At 47.2% G+C, this 12,252-nt stretch overlaps 3 protein-coding genes across 3 annotated transcripts; all 3 read left to right on the top strand.

Annotated features, from left to right (window-relative positions):
* The first annotated feature begins 1,461 nt into the window (after positions 1-1,461).
* LOC109776391 (chlorophyllase-2) lies at positions 1,462-2,818 on the top strand. The gene is made up of 3 exons (XM_020335032.4): positions 1,462-1,832; positions 1,919-2,041; positions 2,130-2,818. The coding sequence occupies exons 1-3, from the start codon at positions 1,575-1,577 to the stop codon at positions 2,682-2,684; spliced, it is 936 nt and encodes a 311-aa protein (XP_020190621.1). The 5' UTR covers positions 1,462-1,574; the 3' UTR covers positions 2,685-2,818.
* A 1,332-nt stretch (positions 2,819-4,150) lies between these two features.
* On the top strand, positions 4,151-5,346 carry LOC109776390 (probable NADPH:quinone oxidoreductase 1). The gene is made up of 2 exons (XM_020335031.4): positions 4,151-4,380; positions 4,488-5,346. Exons 1-2 carry the CDS (start codon positions 4,275-4,277, stop codon positions 4,994-4,996), a joined length of 615 nt encoding a protein of 204 aa, XP_020190620.1. The 5' UTR covers positions 4,151-4,274; the 3' UTR covers positions 4,997-5,346.
* A 3,007-nt stretch (positions 5,347-8,353) lies between these two features.
* On the top strand, positions 8,354-11,311 carry LOC141042710 (uncharacterized). Its single transcript, XM_073511589.1, has 4 exons — positions 8,354-8,801; positions 9,353-9,518; positions 9,574-11,177; positions 11,241-11,311. The coding sequence occupies exons 1-4, from the start codon at positions 8,354-8,356 to the stop codon at positions 11,309-11,311; spliced, it is 2,289 nt and encodes a 762-aa protein (XP_073367690.1).
* The last annotated feature ends 941 nt before the right edge of the window (positions 11,312-12,252 follow it).

The raw sequence follows: 12,252 nt of genomic DNA, 5'->3' as shown, positions 1-12,252 counted from the left end.
GACCTAAAAAACAGAGGCAGGAGAAGTTCTTGAGGTTGAACACAGTTCTTATGCAGTAAAAAGAGGATTTCTTGCAGATGAAATGAGTTCCGAACGTCTACCGCAGTGGTTTTACGCAAGGATAAAGATCAACCGACTACAGTGGTGACGAGGACTGCCAAGTTTCTGGGCAAAGGTGACGAACACGAAGAACGGGAGGAACCCTACCACAGATCTGTTCTAGCAAGGCAGAGAAGACTCACCGGAGTTGAGGAAGAGCGAAGGTCGCCGCCGTTATCTGGTCTGGGTCAGGGTGATGCAGCGGCCGGGTCGATGAAGATCAGGGGCGCGACGGCGGCGGCGGCGGCAGAAGCTCGGGCAGAGGAACGACAGCGCGAGGAAGAAGAAGGAGAGTGTGAGAAGAGAGTGCCGGGCCGGCCTATTTATAAGGTAAGTCATAAGTGGGCGCGAGATTCAAGGAGACCACGGCGTGGTTATCTCCCCCTCACGGCGCCTCGATTTTCGCAAAGACAGTAAAAGCAGAGATCCGTTGCGGATCTGGCGGAGTAAAAAACGGACTTAATGGAGGATGACGTCACGGCGGATTATCCGGAGTCCGGAGAATGACGTCACTCCGGGTTATGGCCTTCACACGAACGGTAAGCCGGAGATTTTTCTGTCGGCAGAGTTGAAGATTGACACGAGCCGGCTCAAGTCAATCTGGGGCCTAATGTTGAGGATATAGACCTGGGAGTCACCCGCCAGGAGGGCCGGGTTACACTAAGGGTCATTGCCAGAAGCCCGGAGCTAAGTTTCAAGATAATGGGCCAGAGATGGGCTGAGACCCGGCGATGGCTTATTGCCCATAGTTATCATCATTGTTATAGTAGACTTGTAGTGTAAGGCAAGTATTGTTTAGAGTCCGAGCCGGACACTCTTATGAGCCGGCCGGGACTCTAAGGGCCGCTGGGTGCCAACCTGCCTATAGAAAGGGACGATCCGGCAGCGGTTTAGGGGCGACAACAATCTGATCGAGAGCCAGGCATAGCTGTTTAGCTCCCTGGTTATCGAAACCCTGATTAATACCACCTCAACTGGACGTAGGCTTTTACCTTCACCGTAAGGGGCCGAACCAGTATAAACCCTCGTGTTCCTTGTCCCACTTAACCCCTTCAAGCTTTCCAATTACGATGGCTCCACGACTAAGTCCTAACCCGAGGACATCTGCCGTGACAATTCCACGACAGGGCCCAACCTTACAACACTAATGAAGGAGTTGAGGGATAAAATGTGAGAATTATCTTGTCCGTGCAGCTGCACGGATTGGCGACTAGTAAGACTAATCGAAGATGGAAACAAAGGAATGTCCCAATCGTCCATCCTATAAGTACAAGAGAATGTGAAAAGAAGACTAATGCATCAGATATTTCTGCGAGAACTACGAAGATAAGGAACCCGGAACACACGGCCGTTAAGCGACCACACGCACCCGTAACAACCACAACTCACGTTATATACTTTTTGTATATGACTTCCTCTGCAAGGCGCGTGGTATCAGCATAGTACTCTACTAGCCTGTCGCTCTACTTCACACCATGGCGTCTGCAGGCAACGTGTTCGACCATGGAAGGCACGGCACCAGCCTTGCCAAAGTCGAGCAGGCCACGAGGTGCTGTGCGACCAGTCCCGTCGACGCGCAGTCTCCTCCGAAGCCGCTGCTGGTAGCCGCCCCGTGCGACGCAGGGGAGTACCCGGTGGTGCTGTTCTTGCACGGCTACCTCTGCAACAACTACTTCTACTCCCAGCTGCTCCACCATGTGGCCTCCCATGGCTTCATCGTCATCGCTCCTCAGGTATATTCATCAAGCTAATATCGGCGTGGCAATGATCTTCTTCTTCTCAACAGATGAACACTGAACTCGAGTACGTACAATTGTAGCTGTACACGGTATCCGGACCCGACACCACCGGCGAGATAAACTCGGCGGCCGCCGTCATCGACTGGCTCGCCGCCGGCCTCTCTTCCAAGCTCCCACCTGGTGTTCGACCGAACCTAACTGCGGTCAGTTACCATCGATTGCTCTGCTCTCTAATTTAACAGAACAATTATTCGAGCTCGAGGTACTAAAAACAATTGCATCATCAATCAGGTGTCCATCTCCGGCCACAGCCGCGGCGGCAAGGTGGCCTTCGCGCTCGCGCTGGGCCACGCCAAGACCTCCCTGCCTCTGGCGGCCCTCATCGCCGTCGACCCCGTGGACGGCACCGGCATGGGCAACCAGACGCCCCCGCCAATCCTAGCCTACAAGCCGAACGCGCTGCGCGTCCCGGCGCCGGTCATGGTCATCGGCACGGGCCTCGGCGAGCTGCCTCGCAACGCCCTGTTCCCGCCGTGCGCGCCTCTGGGCGTGAGCCACGCGGAATTCTACGATGAGTGCGCGGCGCCGGCGTGCCACCTCGTGGCGAGGGACTACGGGCACACTGACATGATGGACGACGTGACGACGGGCGCCAAGGGGCTGGCCACGCGCGCCCTGTGCAAGAGCGGCGGGGCCAGGGCGCCCATGAGGCGGTTCGTCGCCGGCGCCATGGTGGCGTTCCTCAAGAAGTGGGTACAGGGGAAGCCGGAGTGGTTGGATGCCATTAGGGAGCAAACTGTGGTCGCGCCTGTGGTGCTGTCCGTGGTGGAGTTCCGTGATGAGTAGCCAGGATAGGATGCCTTGTCAGTTGTCATTAGAGTTTAATCGATAGCGGTGACTCATACTCCGTATGTTCATAGGAGTACATCAGAGCATGTAAAGTGTTTACTGAAACTGACAATTTACAACTTGATTTGCCAGTCTCTTGTAATTGCCGTATATACATATTGTTTAGCACTCCTCCTCAATCACAACTATCTATGTTAAGCACATATGGATGAGTGTATGTGCATTCATAAGGATGAGTGTACGTGCATATGTATGAGCATCTGCATCTGTACTGTGTTAAAATATATCTAAGTTAAGACTGCGCTGAAAAGCCTCTATACGGCGCACTGGTTTTGTAAATCCATCTACTACTTAAAGCTTATTGGCCACCCATTCTCAAACAAAGTGGTAGTCAATTTCAATATGGTTTGTGGCTTTGTCACCAAGATTAGCAGATAGGTATGTTGCATCAATATTGTCACAACATAAAAAAAAAAGACTGCTTTTGGATGATCACACCCAACTCTGTTAGCAAATTTTGGACCCAAATAATTTTAGTAGTAGCATTGGCTAGAGCCTTATACTCGACTTCTGTGCTTGATCAAGATCCAGTAGTTTGCTTACAAGCACTCCAAGAAATCAAATCGAGATCCAGAAGATTTTTTGGAAAAGTGAATTTTTGAAATTGTTATTATTTTTTAAGATATCAACATTTTTTGTAAAATTCAAATATGTTTGGAAATATTTAAAATAATTGTAAAGAGATTTCAAACATTATTAAAAAACGCAAAAAAATTCTGAAAAAGTGAAAAAATATGAAATTTATAACCTTATATAAAAGTTTTGCAAAAAATTCTAAAGCAACTTTCAAAACTTTGAATTTTTTTAAAATTGTGAATTCATGAAAACTGAAAATGAAAAAAAGTAACCAAAAAATAAAATAAAAGAAACCAGAAAACCAGTAAAAGAAACCAACAGAAAAGTGGTTCAAGAACCTTCTAGAAGATTTCCGAAACCTTAAAAAAAACCATACAGAAAACCCTAGGCTAAGCTAGCTAGTGGACCGGCCCAGTTTGTGGCTCGCTCCGTCGTCTTTGTGCGAAGGTACAACACATTGACGGCCTCTCTGTTTCTCAAAATAAAATAAAAAATTGACGGCCTCTCACGAAGCACACGATGATGGATGGCGAGGCGAGTTGACGCCATCAATGATGTCTGAGAGTGTACTTTTATCTAGCGTGGTTGACTCGTTGGCAATATAAGTATTTCGCACGTGTCAGCTGATTGTATATTGTCAGTAGATTAGGCAGCTAATAATCGGAAGTATGATACCATCGATGACGCTCCGCGTACACTTCTACTACCAACAGACCAACTAGTCGTATATTGTCAGTAGATTAGTGCAGTGCAGATATTGCGTCTGACGTTCACGATGACCTGGCTGAGACCAACTAGTCGTCTATTTATTCCGTCTCCTCCAGGACAAGGCAGGACATCAAGCACCTGAGCTCCACATCGATCAGTACCCACAGGACAGCCACTCCACTCTCAGCTCAGGGACTCGGTGTCAGGGCGACCCAAGACAGAAGAATCGGATCCAGAAGAATCATGGATTCCCTGACGGCGTCGACGACGGCGAAGCCCACCCTCCGAGTGGCCGCCTTCGGCGGCTCCCTCCGCAAGGACTCGTGGCACCGTGGCCTCATCCGCGCCGGTACGCACCATTAACCAATCACCATGGTTGCCTAGCTCGCTTGCTAATTATGCACCGCTGAGTGCTGACTGCTGAGTGCGCCTTACTTTGCATGATGATCGACGTAGCCGAGGAGCTGTGTGAGGAGTGCATCCCGGGGCTGCGGATCGACCACGTGGACATCTCCGGCCTGCCCATGGTCAACCCGGACCTGGTGACCGACGGCGGCGAGGGCTTCCCGCCGGCCGTCGAGGCGCTCCGCGACAGGGTCCACGCCGCCGACTGCTTCCTGTTCGCCTCGCCCGAGTACAACTACTCGGTCACCGCCTCCCTCAAGAACGCGCTGGACTGGGCGTCCATGGGCGAGCACAACTGCTGGGCTGACAGGGCGGCGGCGATTGTTTGCGCGGGGGGCGACTTCGGCGGGGGCAGGGCGTCGTTCCACCTCCGCCAGATCGGGGTCTTCCTGGACCTTCATTTCATCAACAAGCCTGAGCTCCACGTGAGGGCGTTCGCGGACCCGCCCAAGTTCGACGAGGAGGGCAACCTCATCGACGTCGAGACCAGGGAGCGGCTCAAGAAAGTGCTCCTATCGCTCCAGGCCTTCGCGCTCAGGCTCCAGCCCAAGGACGACTAACTGAAGATCCATGATACTTGGCACCGTGTACCGTACGTGCTGGTTAATTTGCATTTTCCTTCGGTTTGACGATGTTCTGCTCCGTCCACTGGTATTCATGGTTTCGTGAAATATTGTAGGAAGTTATACATATGATGTAAATGTTTTAAAATTATATGTTGTGGCTAGATCTCAGTCGACTAAGATTTAACCAAGTTTCAGTCGACTGACATAACATATAAAATAAACTAAAAAAATAAAGAAAATTTTGCACATGACAACCTGCATGTTCTTCAGGCAGGGGGGAGGGCGCTGCCCACTAGCACCTCTAGGACAAGCAAGCACACACCCGATTAGCAGCCATGTGATTGTGGACAATATATCGGCGAAAAATAAACTCCCTGGACCGATCCCCTCGCATGATGCGGAATTGTTTGGGGCTGCGTACAAACGGCTCCGAAATTAGATTAATTGTTATAAGCTTGGCGAGATTGTTCTCACACAATATATCGTTTCATAATTTATTGGCTAGCGCGTAGTGATTCTTCCCAATGGTCCAGGTAAGGGTGTGTTTGGTTGCTTGGGTGAGCCGAGCCTGGCTCAGAGGAGGAAAACGAGCCAGGCTAAGTGGAGACATGTTAAGAAAATACAGGATAAACGTGTTGTTTGGTTGCTTGTATGAGGGGTTTGTCGCCAAAAACGTGTTGTTTGGTTGCTTGTATGAGGGGTTCGGCGCCCGTGTGTGTGTGTGTGTGGGGTAGCACCTGACAAACACACCCTATCAGCCATGGGATTGCAGTCAATATGTCGGCGAAAAATAAGCTCCCTGGACCAACACACGTGATGCGGAATTGTTTGGGGGTGCATCGAAATGGCTCCCCAACTAGATTAATTGCTTGGCGAGATTGTTCTCAGACAAAAACTAGTCATCGTCTTATACGGGAAGAAAAAAAAACTAGTCTCATCGTTTGATGATTTATTGGCTAGGGCGTGCCGATTCTTCCCAATAGTCCTGTTTTGAATGAAAAATAAAGAACGAGAGAGTTAGAATGAAAAATGATTCATCGGTCTTTATTGATGACAGAAGTGAGGTATTTATACCCAGACGGAAGTACACGTGGTGCTTGGCGGTCAAGTAAACACATAGTTACTTGAGAGCCAAGGAATTACATAGTTGCCTTGAAAGCCAAGTGATGAGGACATCTCTGCTGCAGTTACACCTGTCGCCACTCCTACATCAGTTATCCCATCCGGACCTATAACTAGAGCGCGCGCGAGACAAATAAATGGCCAGGTACTATCGTTCCTTTATAAATATGATCTGGCTAATGAGGATATAATATTACGATCATATTCGGATTTACTTGTACTTAGGAATAAAGGAGAGATAAAAGATGAAGACAGTGTGCATTCAGATCAAATGGAGCAACATTCTTGCATGCATGTCACGTCCCATCCATGTACATGCATGAAGTGCACCATGGGACTTGGATTAACGGGCCAACATCACCACGTGGGTGGGCCTCTGGCTTTCGGCCACGCCACCAGGTGCTTGGCGCAACTTTCAGGAAGGCCAGCTACGTACGACGCGCAGTCCGATTCGTGGACAACACATACCGCCTTCAACCGGAAGCAGTAGCGAAACGTTTCGACCGCATCATTGCCTTTTAATAAATAGCTAGTCTAGGTTAGGGTTTAGACTTGGGTTTTATTGTATTGTCTAGCCATCACTATAATTTTGCATCTACGAGACGTGTAGGACTACTGCCTTGTCAGATCCACAGTGAAACCCCAACTTTTGATCTAGTTCGTGTGCTTAATTTTTCATCCGCAATTTCAGATTGCAATTCACCTTTGTTCTTGCCGGTTCTTCGATTGCTTGCAGGAACTCGAACCTCGTTGTTCAGGTTGATCGTGCCTACGGCAAGGTCAATAACCATCGGAGATTGGTTTAGCGATTGTCGAGGCGTATCGTCGGGTACGGTATAGCCGGATCGTCAAGGTCAAAATCCACCAAATCGATAATTATCCCCACTCTTATCGAAAGATCGGGTCACCGTCACATCAAGTGGTATCAGTTTTCAGGTTCATCGGTGAGAGATTTACAGTTTTCGTAGTTTAGTTTATTTTTCGGTCCTATAAACCCACGAAAAAGCCAAAAAATAGATTAGTTCATCCATTACACCTATCTTTTTAGCCTTTAGCAATTTTTGCATCTGGTATTTGCGTAGTTGAATTGTTGGTTGCATTCATCCTAGAATTAGTGCTGGTTTAGATTTGTTTTGGGAGATAATCATCTACTAGATCGAACCTTGTTTTTGTCCATCATATTTTCCGCCGCCAGTTCGTTCGTAATCTAAAAAATAAAAAAACAAGTCGCATCAGTTTCCACGCGTACAGGCTTTGCGCCATGACATAGTATTCCAGACTCGGTCAACCTGCGCGTGCGTACGTGCAGCCTCGTCTCGCGTGTTCCCCCAGACATCAGCCACCCAGTGTCTGCCCTCCGCGCTGTTATTCCCACACGTACGCGAGTGACCAGACATCTTTCCATCGGTGTCTGCCTTCACGCGTCACACCTCCATCGGGCTGTTCCTATCCATTCATATACTAGTCCTGACTAATCTCAAACACCAGCGCTTTTATAGCTAGCTCGCGTAGCACTTTGTCCAGTAGCCTTGCATTGTTTTTCTTTTTCTCTCTTGTGACTTAATTTCTGTCCGTGACTTGTGCTAGCAACCGGTCTGAAAAAAAAGGAAAAAAACAGAGAACAAAAAAGAGCAAAAACAAAACAGAAAAAAAAAGAAGAAAAAAAGGAAGAAAAAAAAGGTTTTGCAAAGTTCCGGCCGGTTCACATCTTTTGAAATATCTCTTGCTGTTCAGAACTGTTACTTGGTGCATATACGTGATAATTGTTGCACATCTTCTGCTCTTGTCGTCATATGCCACGTTTGTACCTCACTTATGTCTAGCTATTTAGAGCTATTTTCGTTATCGGTTTTCACTCCCTTGATTCAGTATCTAGGTTTAGATTGTTTTATCTCTTACTATTACTAGTCGTCTGCCAGCACTAGTTAGGAGTTTGAGCAATTATTCAGCTTGCATTACTTTTTTGCTTAATTGTGCCACATATTGTGAGTTGAGGAAACCTTCACCAAGCTCCACTTCCTATATTGTACCCTGTTCGGTCACTTGGTAATCGCTATATCAATCTTTTGATAACTTTTGACATCGCCAACGGTCGACAACCACTGCAGCACGGTAAGAGTTGGTAAGAGCTTGGTAATTGCTCGAGAGTTGAGAGACATTTTCCACCGCCTCACCATAGTTATTGTAGGAGCAATATACTTGTGATTTTGTTCTTGTTTCATCCTAACCATGGCAGGTGACGAAGACAACATGAAAGCCACGGTCGCATGCCTTGAGGAGGATGTGCATGCATACACCGAGCGGTTCACATCGTTCGAGGGCGCACTTGATAAGCGTCTCAAGTCGATCGAGGATAGCAACGAGACGTTCAATCAAACACTTGCATCTATTATGAAACGTCTCGATGCCCAGGATGCCCGTCTGGGTGGCACCTCCACTGCCGCTCTGCGTCTTCCAGCCACCAACACAGGTCTACAACAAGCTTGTCGGGTGCCCCCAGGAGACCTGAGGCACCCTCTTTCATACACCGATGCCGTCGACCAGCCCCGTCCTCGCAACTCCAACTCGATAGCCGACGACATCCAAGATGACAACTATGATGGTGATTCTGAGGATCCTGATGCAGTTAATGATAACAATGATCGTGATCATCGTCGGCTATGCAATAATCAACAAGGTATGGGACGACACCAGTGTCCTCAGGTACGTGGCCATGACGATTCTTTGGGTAGAATTAAATTTGTCATGCCTCCTTTTGATGGGAAATATGATCCAGATGTTTATCTTCACTGGGAATTACTAGTTGATCAAAAATTTGCTTGCCATGATTTTCCTGATGATAAAAGAGTTAGGGCTGCAACTAGTGAGTTTAGTGATTTTGCTTCTGTTTGGTGGAGACAACATTGTCGTAAACATCCTAATAATATTCCTGCCACTTGGGAAGCTTTGAAATTAGTAATGCGTCACCGTTTTGTTCCTGGATATTATGAACGTGACTTGCTAAATAAACTACAACGGTTGAACCAAGGATCTAAATCTGTGGAAGACTATTATCAAGAATTGCAAATGGGCATGTTACGTTGTGGTTTAGTTGAGACCGAGGAAGCCTCTATGGCTAGGTTCTTGGGTGGATTGAATAGAGAAATTTATGACATACTTGCTTATATGGATTATCATTCAATGACCCGTTTATTCCATCTTGCTATACATGCTGAACATGAAGTGCAGGGTCGCTCGAGAATACGTTCTCATTTTTCTACAGGTCGTACTTCCACATGGGCGCCGCGCACCCCTGCTGCCCCGTCTACTCGCACCTCTACAACAACACCTGCAACCTCTCGACCGGGGTCTTCTTCATCAACTTCAGCATCACACACTTCGGCACCACTGAAAAGTACTACACAAATTCCAACAAAAAGTTCGTCGTCATCGTCCGCTTCCTCCAAAAGAACAAAGGATATCCAGTGCCACACTTGCAAGGGATTTGGCCATGTCATGAAGGAGTGTCCTAATAAGCGTGTATTGATCATTCGTGAAGACGGCGAGTACGACTCCGCTAGTGATTTTGATGAAGACACATATGCCTTGCTTGCTGCACATGAAGACGATGACACAAGACCGGAGCAAGAGGAAGAACATGTGACCGCTGACGACGCCGATAAGTACATGAGTCTTATATCACATCGTGTACTTAGTGCTCACATTGTCAAAGCAAAGAAGGATCAACGTCACAACCTCTTCCACATCAAAGGAGTCGTCAAGGAGCGTTCCGTTCGCATAATCATTGATGGAGGGAGTTGTAACAATTTAGCAAGCATTGACATGGTGGAGAAGCTCTCCCTACCTTCGCGACAACATTCACAACCTTACTACATTCAATGGTTTAATGATGGTGGAAAGGTAAAGGTAACACGCATGGTGAGAGTTCCTTTTTCTTTAGGTTCATACCATGATACTATTGATTGCGATATTGTGCCTATGCAAGCTTGTTCTATGTTACTAGGAAGGCCATGGCAGTATGATAAACAATGTTTACATGATGGTAGAACTAATCAGTACACTCTCACACATAATGGAAAGAAAATCATTCTACACCCTATGTCTCCTGAGCAAATTTTAAAAGATGATCTTGCTAGGGCTAGTAGAAACACAAATACTGAGCGTACTAAATCTGAAAATCAGAAAGTTGTTGATGAGTTAGAACAATTTAATAAGATGCACAAATCTGATCCTAGCACATCTAAAGAAATTAAATTGAAAGGTGCTTCTTTCTTAGCTACACGTGCTGAAATTTTTGAGTTAGATGCTCATACTGATGAAAGTTATGCTCTTATTTGCAAAGAAGTTTTGTTTTCATTTGAGGATATGCCTTCTTCTTTGCCTCCTGTTGTCGCTAACCTTTTGCAGGAGTATCATGATGTTTTCCCAAAGGAAGTACCACCGGGGCTGCCACCTATGAGAGGAATTGAACATCAAATTGACTTGATACCTGGCGCCTCATTACCCAACCGTGCGCCGTACCGGACTAATCCTGAGGAGACTAAGGAGATTCAGCGACAAGTTCAAGAACTACTCGAAAAAGGTTACATTCGGGAATCCCTTAGTCCATGTGCTGTACCAACTTTACTTGTTCCTAAAAAAGACGATACTTCACGTATGTGTGTTGATTGTATTGCCATCAATAATATAACAATTCGATATCGTCATCCTATTCCTAGATTAGATGACATGCTTGATGAACTCAGTGGCTCAGTTGTGTTTTCTAAAGTGGACTTGCGTAGTGGCTACCATCAAATTCGTATGAAACTAGGTGATGAATGGAAAACTGCTTTCAAAACTAAATTTGGTTTATATGAGTGGTTAGTTATGCCTTTTGGATTGACTAATGCACCTAGTACTTTCATGAGACTAATGAATGAAGTCTTGCGAGCTTTCATTGGACGATTTGTGGTAGTATACTTTGATGATATTCTGATTTATAGTAAGTCACTAGAGGAACACTTGGACCATTTGCGTGCTGTTTTTTCTGCTCTACGTGATGCACGTTTATTTGGTAACATCGAGAAGTGCACCTTTTGCACGGATCGAGTCGCTTTTCTTGGCTATGTTGCGACAGCACAGGGAATTGAAGTTGATAAATCCAAGGTTGAAGCGATCCTGAGTTGGCCGTGTAACACCCCGGTGTAATGATGCTACAGTAACCCCTGGGGTTAAGTTAATCTTTTTGCTAAACATGTGTCTGATCATTATTATCTCATGTTTCTTTCAACTTCCCCTTTTTATGCAAATTCAAATGCTAAGTGAAATTCAAAATTTCTCAAACATGAAAACAAAAATGTTCATCATGTGCCAAATATTCCACAACTAATATTGGTGGTGAACCAACATTTTTGCAAAGGGTTTAAGTGGCCTAAACTACTTAAAATAGTGACCTAAGCAATAAATTAAATGCCTTTTTAATTTATAAAATTGGCAAACTATTTCAAAAGTCTCACAATATTTTTGTGGCAGTGCACTTTAATTCTTTGACATTGTTTTGGCCAGTGGCATAATTTTGCAGCGTCATTATTGGCTAAAAAGAAAATGCAAAAGCTGCTGAAATTAAAAAAAGGAAAACAAAAAAAAGGAAAAAGGAAAAGCAGAGAGAGAGAGAAAGCCCCTGCCCCACTTGGGCTTCGGCCCACCCGAGCCAGCTGGCCCAGCAGGCCGGCCCACTCCCCCCTCACCGGTCGCTCCCTCCCCTTCCTGTTCCTCTGCTTCGTGTCGCTACATGGGCGAGGTCGACCCCGACCACCTCGCCGGCCTCACCGGGAGAGGATAAGGGCGACGCCTCGGGCTCCCCTCGTCTCCCCTCACCCACTTGCCCTCTCCACTTGCCCCCTCCCTCTCACTCTCGCCCACGCGCTCGCCTTCCCTTCCCCGGTTCCCCATCCACTGCCCGACGACACCGTCGCCTAGTCCTCGCCATAGGCGCGGCCGCCGGCCACCCCGCGCCGTTTGCGCATGTCCAGTAGCGCCGGCGCCTTCACCTACGTTGCCTACGCCCTTGGATCGGAGCGGGGAAGCTCCACTGTCGCCGCACACATCGTCTTCTTCCTCGACGGCCGCCGGGGATCCCCTTCCTCCCC

This window comes from Aegilops tauschii, chromosome 3 (assembly GCF_002575655.3).
Source record: "Aegilops tauschii subsp. strangulata cultivar AL8/78 chromosome 3, Aet v6.0, whole genome shotgun sequence".
Taxonomy (NCBI): domain Eukaryota; kingdom Viridiplantae; phylum Streptophyta; class Magnoliopsida; order Poales; family Poaceae; genus Aegilops; species Aegilops tauschii.
This window is presented reverse-complemented; position numbering and strand designations above follow the sequence as displayed.